This window comes from Polypterus senegalus, chromosome 14 (genome assembly GCF_016835505.1).
Source record: "Polypterus senegalus isolate Bchr_013 chromosome 14, ASM1683550v1, whole genome shotgun sequence".
NCBI classification, from domain to species: domain Eukaryota; kingdom Metazoa; phylum Chordata; class Cladistia; order Polypteriformes; family Polypteridae; genus Polypterus; species Polypterus senegalus.
In genome coordinates, this window is record NC_053167.1 from 140,235,438 (window position 1) to 140,247,446 (window position 12,009).

Here is a 12,009-nt window from a genome sequence, read left to right on the forward strand (position 1 = left end):
ATGATTATTATTATGTTTTTTCGTTGAACTTTGCTGTTCCATTACAGCAGTTGCATCTGCCCCAGATGCTATTCTGTGGTGAGTAGTCCACCCGTAGTCGTGAAGCTGCCTTTTATGGGGCTTCTAGCAAGGCTGTGTGTTTCCCGGTTTGTCTTCGGTATTAATAGACTTGAACGATCAGACTGACGAGACGCAGGTGTCTGTAACTTCACGCTGCTTGGAATAAACAATTTGCGGATTTGTGCCCGCGGTACTCCCGACACTGGCTTAGGGAACGTGTAACGGATAACTCGGCTTCAGTTATTTCAAGTTCTCTCTGACACACAACTTCGTTCATCATCTTTTCTTAATGTGGGGCCCAGGAGTGAAGCCCTGGTCGGGAAGTTCGCGAAGTTCGGTGAATTATAATCTCGCCAGCGGTCAGGATTTGACCGAGCAGACAGAGCCCGGCTGCCGCGTGTTTCGAGAAATGTTATCAGATGTCATTCCAGATCAGGAGCCTCCAGTTGTTCTCCACCCCTGCTACTACTGGGCTCGTGCATGAGTGACGTCACACGCAGTACCCGCCCCAGATGGGCTGCACGAAGTCCGTCAGCGTCAAGTTAAAGGCAGCCTGACAGGCGGGCGGAGCGAAATTCAGTCCGCAATGTTGGTCTGGTGGCTGTGGGAGCAGCTGGATGCCTGGAGCGCCCTCATCTTCATCGTGGTGCTGTTGCTTGTGTCCGATTACCTGAAGAACAGGGATGGCAAAAACTTCCCGCCGAGTCCTATTTGGGTGCCGTTTGTGGGCGACTTGTTCAGTATGACTTCTGATCAGCCGCACCAGTACATGGCAAAGGTAAGTCCGAACTCCCGACTCTTCTTCTTCCTCCGGCTACCGACTCCGACACTTAGAAATAAAGACGACACATACAACCAAAAGTCAATAATAATAATAATAATAATAATAATAATAATAATATTCTGCCGTGAGCTGACACCCTGCCCGGGGGTCGCTTCCTGGGTCCTCCCTGCGTGGAGTTTGCATGTTCTTTCCGTGTCTGCGTGGGTTTTCTCCGGGTGCTCCGGTTTCCTCCCACAGTCTAAAGACATGCAGGTTCGGTGCATTGGCGATCCTAAATTGTCCCTAGTGTGTGCTTGGTGTGTGTGTGCGCACACTATGGTGGGCTGGCGCCCTGCCCGGAGTTTGTTTCCTGGCTTGCGCCCTGTGTTGGCTGGGATTGGCTCCAGCAGACCCCGTGACCCCGTAGTTAGGATATAGCGGGTTGGATGATAGATGGATGGATTATTATTATTATTATTATTAAATATTTATTTGTATAGCACATTCTTAGTGCCAGTCTGTGGTAGTTGCAGAACAGAGAAGATGACACGCACAGTATTGTACTTTCAGGCTCTGCCTGCATGGTTTTCTTTTTCTTTCTTCCATTCATTTTTGTGGAATCACAGCGTGTCATGGATAAGCACTGGCTGATTGTCACCTGTACGGCAAAGCAGTGCCACAGTGGAACCGTTTTTGGTTCTCTGAAGGAGCATCCACATGAAGGTTTCAGAAAGAAGTGTTATTTATTTAGATCCATAACTATGAATCGATGGTATGGTGGACTGGCACCACATCTAGAGGCTGTCCCTGCCTTGTGCCCCAGTCCTCACTGCCTTAGACACCAGCATCCCCACCACTCTGCCATCTGGATAAGCGGGTTAAAAAAATGGATGGATGTTATAAAACACTGGTGAGCTCTGCTGTGGCATACAATGATGCAGGATAAGTTTTTTTTTTTTTTTAATTTGTTTAATCTTCTTTCGTTCCCCACTTCACATTGAAGTTTTCTGTCTTATTCATATACTGTATTGGCTACAAGTCCAGATGTTAAGTGACCCCTATTGTTTGTCATTTTTGGATAGAAATGTCTACTAAGTGAATAAATGTAAATGAAGGACTGATTTTATCTCTTCATGGAGTGAAATGGCTCCTTATGAAGCTTTAATGAAGAACTATGCAACCCAGTAAAGAGCCATTTACAGTTGTGCTTGAAAGTTTGTGAGCCCTTTAGAATTTTCTGTATTTCTGCATAAATACGACCTAAAACATCATCAGATCTTCACTCAATTCCTAAAAGGAAATAAAGAGAAACAAGTTAAACAAATGAGACAAAAATATTATACGTGGTCATTTATTTATTAAGGAAAATGATTGAATATTACATATTTGTGACTGGCAAAAGTATGTGACCCTTTGCTTTCAGTATCTGCTGTGACCCCCCTTACTAAACGTTTCCGGTAACTTCTGATCATTCCTGCACACCGGCTTGGATGAATTTTCGCCCATTCCTCCGTACAGAACAGCTTCAACTCTGGGATGGTGGTGGGTTTGCTCACATGAACTGCTCACTTCAGGTCCTTCACAACATTTTGATTGGATTAAGGTCAGGACTTTGACTTGGCCATTTCAAAACATTCACTTTATTCTTCTTTAACCATTCTTTGGTAGAACGACTTGTGTGCTTAGGGTCGTTGTCTTGCTACATGACCCACCTTCTCTTGAGATTCAGTTCATGGACAGATGTCCTGACATTTTCCATTAGAATTCTCCAATACAGAATTCATTGTTCCATCAATGAAGACAAGCTGTCCTGGCCCAGATGCAGCAGAAGAGGCCCAAACCCTGATACTACCACCACCATGTTTCACAGATGGGATAAGGTCCTTATGCTGGAGTGCAGTGTTTTCCTTTCTCCAAACATAACGCTTTTCATTTAAACCTAAAAGTTCTATTTTGGTCTCATCCGTCCACAGAACATTCTTCCAATAGCCTTCTGGTTTGTCCACGACCACTCCTGGGGAGGGTAACAGTGGTCTTGAATTTCCTCCATTTGTACCCAATCTGTCTGACTGTGGATTGGTGGAGTCCAAACTCTTTAGAGATGGTTTGGTAACCTTTTCCAGCCTGATGAGCATCAACAACTCTTTTTGTGAGGTCCTCAGAAATCTCCTTTGTTTGTGCCATGATACACTTCCACAAATGTGTGGTGAAGAGCAGACTTTGATAGATCCTGGTCTTGAAATAACACAGGGTGCCCACCCACACCTGATTGGCATCCCATTGACTGAAAACACCGGACTCGAATTTCACCTTCAAACTAACTGCTAATCCTAGAGGTTCACATATTTTTGCCACTCACAAATATGTTATATTCGATCATTTTCCTCAATAAATAAATAATATTTTTGTCTCATTTGTTTAACTGGTTTCTGTTTATCTACTTTTAGGACTTGAGTGAAAATCTGATGATGTTTTAGGTCATATTTATGCAGAAATACAGAAAATTCTAAAGGGTTCACAAACTTTCAAGCACAACTGTTAGAGTTGTACATTTTAAATGCTGTGAGTGCTTATGGGTTGAAACAAAAATGTCACCTACATCTCACCATGTCAATTGCCACTGCATCTACAGTCTCATTTAAAAAACAATCCAAGGAATGGGAACACCAGGGGCCTCATGTATAAACGGTGCGTACTCACAGAAATGTTACGTCAGAACTTTTCCACGTTCAAATCGCGATGTATAAAACCTACACTTGCCGTAAATCCATGCACTTTTCCACGGTACCTCATACCTTGTTGTACGCAAGTTCTCCGCTCGGTTTTGCAGACTGGCGGCACCCAGCGTCAAAGCAGTGCTACTGTTCCTGTGTGGTTTATAAATACACTGAAACTAACCGCATATTGTTTATTAGTGTAACGCATCTGATTGTAATTAACTCGTAACAATATAATGGTCCAGGGAACAGCCATAGTATTCCAAATACCAGAACTGCTTTAGCGTTGTTACTCTCACTGCTCCTTCTTCTTCTTCTTCTTCTTCTTTCAGCTGCTCCCGTTAGGAGTTGCCACAGCGGATCATCTTTTTCCATATTACTCTCACTGCACGACTCAGAGTATTTATATCACTGTATCTGAGTGTGAATCACAGCAGCAGCTGATCGGAAAGAGAATTATCGGTATACAGCTTTAAGGACACGCTGTCTCAGCCACTGCAAAATGTTTTAAAGCCTTTCCTGTACGGACCTCGCGGTTCACAAACAGTTTCATCCCAAGAACTTTAAATGCACTCAATCACTGCTCCTTGTAGAACTGTTAGGACTTATAAGTACAATCACCTCACTGTAAACTTGCACTATAGTTATAATATCTCACAACCTGAGCCACTTTATAAAGCGCGTATTTACATATGATGACGATATCATTTTTAAGATGAAATGCAGCAAAATATGTTTATTATACAGATAAAAGTTTAACTTCATTTAAATAATCTATATTGTTAATAATTTAACATGTGAAGACGTGGTGCCGCAGTGCTATAGCGAGTCACTGGCACTCCGTTCACAGATTGTTCCTGCCTCGCGCTGTATTCTTGCTGGTGTTGGCACAACACTGGAAGGATAGATGGATAGGATAATTAAACATGTACTACAAAGATATTTCAATGTTCCTTAAACGCTTTGAAGAATCAGCTCTAAGCTTACAGATGGCTTAACGTCTATTACAGAGCTGATTGTATGGCGATCGGTTACTTGGGGAAAGAAAAGCAAGGATTGCAGTGACAGCCACGCCAATATATATTGAATATAAAACAGAAAGAGAAAATAACAACACAGCTAAAAACGCAGCGACAAATTTCGAAAAAACGTTAAATGCTTGTGTCTTGAGCACGAGGCGGCTATGCAGTGTCTGCAACGGACGTGGCCATCCGCCGTGCATAAGCTACTTTACTGAGATTGGCGGGCGAAGGAGCCACCGATTCTTCCTCTGCCCAGTGCCACCACAAGCCTAGAGCCGCCCCTGAGTACTGCTGCAATAAATTATTTCATCGAAGTGAAACTCATGTTTAATAACGTGCTTTAGCTCCTATCATCATGAAAATGACATCACGTATACATCTCAGTATTTTAGTTATTCAGAGAGCTGTAATGTCACAAATGTCATGGACTCTGTGTCCAGTTGGAGGAAGAGAGCCGGTTTAAGAAGCAAGTAGTGATTCACACACACAGAGCACATAGAAGATCAAATACAAAACAAAGCATTTAACGTGCTACTTTAATTACGATGTGATTTGAGAAACTGGTTAATTAAACGATTTTAAGATGAAGTTTATGATGTTCTACTAAATGACAAAATAAACTACGTGAGTAAAGTGGAAATGTCGAGATTGAAGTTGACATTTCGTGCTTTTTCCCCACCGTGTGCCTTTTTCTCTGTACCCTAATAAACTTTCATATGACACTCAGACAGTGGGCTTACAACTCGGCTTTTCACGGCGACTTTGATATGTGACTTCATTTTTATTTCCGCACTGTGCGATTTGTGAATGTGAGCTTTCAAGTTTCTCCAACACGCTATGTCACTCGATCAACTTCCTTTTGTTGATTATATCACGGTTTATTTGAACAAATAGTATGTTTTTCCTTTGCCTCCACTTGGTATTCGCTGAAATTCTTATATTTTCTCCGTGCTTTTCCCATTGTCTTTTCACAGAAGGCTGCTCTTAAGGGCGATTTATATTCATTTGCATATTCAAAGAGGCGTAATTCTGGGAGGAGTAGGGGCGTTACATAAAGCGTTGCACGAAGCGTAGTTTTCACGCTGATCGGGATTTATGTAGCGGAAGGACGTGGAAGTTGGAGTACGCACAGATTCCTGCATCTGGATTTTTCTGTGCGTAAGCACATTTCGGCTTTTGTGCTTACGCCATGTTATAGTGCGAGTTCTACGCACGGCGTTATACATGAGGCCCCTGGATTGGACAATGTCTACCCTCCACACTTCATCTTTATGACACTTACACTTGACTGACATGTCGAGACCCAACTACAGGTGACAATTAGCCTGGGCTTATCCAGGACACCACAGTTCCATAAAAATGGATTGAAGAAAGAAAATGAAAAGCATGCAGGCAGAACCTGAAATAGAGAGTACAATATTGCTGACTTGCATTTGGACTTCTCTGTTGTGTATCTACTACAGACTGGCACTAAGAAAGTGCTATAAAAATAAAATTTATTATTATTATTATTATTATTATTATTATTATTGTAAGGTCACTCTTTTTGACTATTAAATATAAAACATTGCTTTTATTGGATTTAACTTCCTGGGATTTTGGATTTTTCCCATCCTTATGGCTATGAGACCAATCCATTAGTGAAAAATATTGTTACTTAAGTTTTCGGAGACGTGTAGCTTTATATTTATTAATATTATTATTATTATTTGCATTTATATAGCGCTTTTCTCACTACTCAAAGTGCTCAGCAATTGCAGGTTAAGGGCACAGACTGCATATACCTGTATATACTCATGTGTCTGTTAATATACTGTATACAGTTAGATCCATAAATATTTGGACAGACAACTCTTTTCTAATTTCGGTTCTGTACATCACCACAATGAATTTGAAATGAAACAACTCAGATGCTGTTGAAGTGCAGACTTTCAGCTTTAATTCAGTGGGGTGAACAAAACGATTGCATAAAAATGTGAGGCAACTAAAACATTTTTTGAACACAATTCCTTTAATTTCAGGGGCTCAAAAGTAATTGGACAAATCAAATAACTGGAAAAAAATGTTCATTTCTAATACTTGGTTGAAAACCCTTTGCTGGCAATGCCAGCCTGAAGTCTTGAACTCCTGGACATCACCAGATGCTGGGTTTCCTCCTTTTTAATGCTCTGCCAGGCCTTTACTTTCAGTTGCTGTTTGTTTGTGGGCCTTTCTGTCCGAAGTTTAGTCTTCAACAAGTGAAATGCCTGCTCAGTTGGGTTAAGATCAGGTGACTGACTTGGCCATTCAAGAATTGTCCACTTCTTTGCTTTAATAAACTCCTGGGTTGCTTTGGCTGTATGTTTTGGGTCATTGTCCAAAACGCCCGCCGCCCAATCAATGTGACTTCATTTAGCTGGATTTGAGCAGACAGTATGTCTCTGAACACCTCAGAATTCATTCGGCTGCTTCTGTCCTGTGTCACATCATCAATAAACACGAGTGTCCCAGTGCCACTGGCAGCCATCACACTGCCCGACTCCACCGTGTTTTACAGATGATGTGCTATCCTTTGGATAATGAGCTGTTCCACGCCTTCTCCATCCTCTTTTCTTGCTATCATTCTGGTGGAGGTTGATCTTGGTTTCATCTGTTTGTCCAGAACTCTGCTGGCTTTTTTAGATGTTCTTTAGCAAAGTCCAATCTAGCCTTTCTATTCTTGAGGCTTATGGATGGCTCTCACCTTGCAGTGCACCCTCTGTATTTACTGTCATGCAGTCTTCTCTTTATGGTAGACTTGGATATCGATACGACCAAGCCCTGGAGAGTGTTGTTCACTTGGTGGCTGTTGTGAAGGGGTTTCTCTTCACCATGGAAATGATTCTGCGATCATCCACCACTGTTGTCTTCCGTGGACGTCCAGGTCTTTTTGCGTTGCTGACTTCACCAGTGCTTGCTTTCTTTCTCACGATGTACCAAACTGTAGGTTTTGCCACTCATAACATTGTAGCAATTTCTCCGATGGGTTTCTTCAGTTTTCGCAGCTTAAGGATGGCTTCTATCACCTGCATGGAGAGCTCCTTTGTCCGCATGTTGTCTGTTCACAGCAAAATCTTCCACATGCAAGCACCACAACTAAAATCAACTCCAGGCCTTTTATCTGCTTAATCGATAAGACATAACGACGGACTTGAACACACCTGACCATGAAATAGCCTTTGAGTCAATTGTCCAGTTACTTTGAAGCCCCTGAAATGAAGGGATTGTCTTCAAAAAATGCTTTATTTGCCTCACATTTTTATGCAATCATTTTGTTCAACCCACTGAATTAAAGCTGAAAGTCTGCACTTCAACTGCATCGGAGTTGTTTCATTTCAAATTCATTGTGGTAACCAAAATTAGAAAAAAGATGTCTCTGTCCAAATATTTATGGAGCTAACTGTATATACAGGGAGATTCACTCGAAAGAGGCCCTGAATATTCTGTAATAACTCTCGCTAGGACGAAGCAATCTGAATGAAACAACGTGCAATGTGCTCCTCAATATATGGAGCTTCGAACAACCCGGGATGCCCCTGCGTCGGAGTGACAAGGTAGGCATAGTACAATTCCATGATTATTGTGTAGCCGTCGTTCAGGAGCTCAAAGTAAGTGATATGGAGAAAAGAGTCAGATGCTGTCACTGGTTCCAGGCATTTGTGAGGGACAATGAGGGAATATTGGACATCACATGGTTCTCGGCTGAGGCGTGGTTCCAGTTGTTGGGTTATGTTAACTCGCAAAACACCCGTATATAGGCCACTCACCAAAAAACGCTCCATGATCACTAAGTCGGTGTATGGTGCGAGATGTCTTGGGTGCGCATCCTAGGCCCCATTTTCTTTGACGCCACCATGATCACTGATGTGTACCTGGACATTTTTGAACAGTTTGTGAATCACCTGGATGATCGTGAGTTAACCAAAGGATACTTCCAGCAAAATGGAGCAAGATGTCACACATCGGCAAGGAGCATGGCAGAAATTGAGACCTTCTCTGGGCAACAGGGTCATTTCAAAGGGACTTTGGCCACCCCGGTCACCGGGTCTGACACCACCAAACTTCTTCCTTTGGTGTCTGCTCAAAGGAAACGCGTATCGGAAGAAGCCTCGCACTGTGGAAGATTTGAAGGAAAACATCCAACGAGAACTTGCTGCTGTCCCATACCGAGACGCTTGACAATACGTTCAGGAACATGGAGCATCACGTCAAAATGTGTCTGGCAGAAAACGGAAACCACTTCCAGCATCGCATGTAATGCAATCGATTACACATACGTCAAGGTATAGAGCGTATTTTTCTGGGTCAGATTGTTTATTTCTAATGGGAGTTACAACAGAATATCCGGGGCCTCTTTCGAGTGAATCTCCCCGTATATTGCAAAAGATACAACAAACAAAGATAAGGAGTTTGGGCAACCTTGGTGATCACGTAAACTGGATTAAACACGGCACAAAAAGGCAAGCAGTAACTGCGGAGACATCTTTTCAGACCAGACTTCAATCTCAAACTGGGAACAAAATGGCCATTTCCTGGGTTAAAAGGTCATGAGGTACAAAGGGGCGGGTCTAAGTGGACAGACAACGGAAGTGACGTCAGTGACAGAGTGGTTGTCAATCTTCTGTTCTGCGGAGGAAGAAGAAGAAACGATATTAGCACAGCGACAACCCTTTGTCCAGCATCACTATCACCAAAGCCCTTAAGCTGTCTTCCATGCACACACAATGGACTATATATATATATACTTTGACCACTAGGGGGGAATTCCAGCACACTCTAAACCCCAGACATAACCTCATATACACAAATCCAATATAAATAAAAAGGTTTTTAAACAAGAACTCCTTGTACAAAGGCACCAAAAGTGGCACAAACCAAATAATTCTTCTCTCTTTCTTTCTCTGTCTTCTCCTCTGCACTGACCAAGCAAGCTTTGTCCGTACTCTACACCCGACTCCAACTCGCCTGGATGAGGTTGAGTGGTCTCTTTTATCTTGCACCCAGGAGTACTTTTGGTGCTAGGGCACAAACCAATGGAAGTACTTCCGGGTCAATAGTAAGCCCCACAAAGTAGGGAATGTGAATCCCAGCAGCTCCCCCTGGCCATCCCCACAGAACCCAACAGGGCTGCCTCACGGGACTACAGCTCCCAGCATGCTCTGCGGGCGTATGGATGGGAATTCTAACCCAAAGAGGCCACCACCTAGCATACTGGGGAGGAAAATATTTAACCATGCTCATCTCCCCCTGTCCTTCTGTTGTACTGGCCTCCCGTTAAGAATCCTTGTTCAATCTCAGTCAGGTTGCCATTCTACATGTGCCTATATATATATATATATATATATATATATATATATATATATATATATATATATATATATATATATATATATATATATATATATATATATATATATATATATAAAACTGTTCAAAAAAATTAAAGGAACACTTTGAAAACACATCAGATCTCAATGGGAAAAAGAAATCCTCCTGATATCTATACTGATATAGACTGGGTAATGTGTTAGGAACGAAAGGATGCCACATCGTTTGATGGAAATGAAAATGATCAACCTACAGAGCCCTGAATTCAAAGACGCCCAAAAATCAGAGTGAAAAATCATGTGGCAGGCTGGTCCATTTTGCCCAAATTGAATTGCAGCAACTCCAAATTGTACGCAGCACTTTGTATGGCCCCTGTGTTCTTGTATACATGCCTGACAACATCGGTGCATGCTTCTAATGAGATGACAGATGGTGTTGTGGGGGATCTCCTCCCAGATCTGGACCAGGGCATCACTGAGCTCCTGGACAGTCTGAGGTGCAACCTGGTGGCATTGGATGGACCAAAACATAATGTCCCTGAGGTGTTCTATTGGATTTAGGTCAGGAAAGTGTGGTGGCCAGTCAATGGTATCAATTCCTTCATCCTCCAGGAACTGCCTACATACTCTCACCACATGAGGCCAGGAATTGTCGTGCACCAGGAGCCACTGTACCAGCATAGGGTCTGACAATGGGTCCAAGGATTTCATCCTGATACCTAATGGCAGCCAAGGTGCCTTTGTCAAGCCTGTAGCGGTCTGTGTGACCCTCCATGGATATGCCTCCCCAGAAAATCATTAACCCACCACCAAACTGCTCATGCTGAATGATGTTACAGGCAGCATAATGTTCTCCATGGCTTCTCCAGACCCTTCCTCTTCTGTCACGTGCTCAGAGTGAACCTGCTCTCATCTGTAAAAAGCACAGGGCACCAGTGGTGCATCTGCCAATTCTGGTATTCTATGGCGAATGCCAATCGAGCTGCATGCTGCTGGGCAGTGAGCTCAGGGCACATTAGTGGACATGGGGCCCTTGGGTCACCCTCATGAAGTCTTTCTGATTGTTTGGTCAGAGACATTCACACCAGTGACCTGCTGGAGGTCATTTTGTAGGGCTCTACCAGTGCTCATCCTGTTCCTCCTTGCCCAAAGGAGCAGATACTGGTCCTGCTGATAGGTTATGGACCTTCTATGGCCCTCTCCAGCTCTCCAAGAGTAACTGCTTGTCTCCTAGAATCTCCTCCATGCCCTTGAGACTGTGCAGGGAGACACAGCAAACCTTCTGGCAATGACACGTATTGATGTGCCATCCTGGAGAAGTTGGACTACCTGTGCAACCTCTGTAGGGTCCAGGTATCGCCTCATGGTACCAGTAGTGACACTGACTGTAGCCAAATGCAAAACTAGTGAAGAAACAGTCAGAAAAGATGAGCAGGGAAAAATGTCAGTGGCCTCCACCTGTTAAACCATTCCTGTTTTGGGGGTCATCTCATTGTTGCCCCTCTAGTGCATCTGTTGTTAATTTCATTAACACCACAGCAGCTGAAACTGATGAACAACCCCCTCTGCTACTTAACTGACCAGATTAACATCCCAGAAGTTTCATTGACTTTATGCTATACTCTGATTAAAAAGTGTTCCTTTAATTCTTTTGAGCAGTATATATACAGTATATATATATATATATATCTATATATATATATCTCATAAGAAAGGTGCTATATTGCGCTCGACCCAGCACAGACTTGACACGGGAGGCACGTATAAAATAAAAAGAGTTTTATTTTTCTTCAGCTGGAGGGAACGTCTTCCCCGTAATCCTCCCAGCCACAACACAGTCCCAAGCACTAAACACTGAAGTCAAAAACACTCTTCTCTCTTTCTTCACCACTCCTCCACAGCTTTATCCTCCTTCCTCCCGACTCTGGGATTTGAGTGGTGGTTACAGGTTCCTTGTTTGGCCCACCCATGCTTGGTCACCTGTTTCTGGTTGCACTCCCGGTTGGGGCTGAAGATCCCCCTGGCGGCCACCTCAGACCCCAACAGGGCTGTGGAGAATTCCATCTCACATTAAGCCCTACGAGAGACTGAGGCACCGGTCC

General features: G+C 43.2%; 1 protein-coding gene across 2 annotated transcripts in view; it reads left to right on the forward strand.

Annotated features, from left to right (window-relative positions):
• Positions 1 to 598: 598 nt before the first annotated feature.
• The window catches only part of LOC120514765 (cytochrome P450 2J2-like), a 68,979-nt gene continuing 57,568 nt past the window's right edge, over positions 599 to 12,009 (forward strand). Inside the window, exon 1 of one of the 2 annotated variants that reach the window (XM_039735305.1) lies at positions 599 to 838. In XM_039735305.1, coding sequence (XP_039591239.1) covers positions 647 to 838 — 192 coding nt within the window. In that variant the 5' untranslated portion in view covers positions 599 to 646. The remainder of the gene's footprint in view (positions 839 to 12,009) is intronic. The other variant, XM_039735304.1, reaches the window with a different exon arrangement.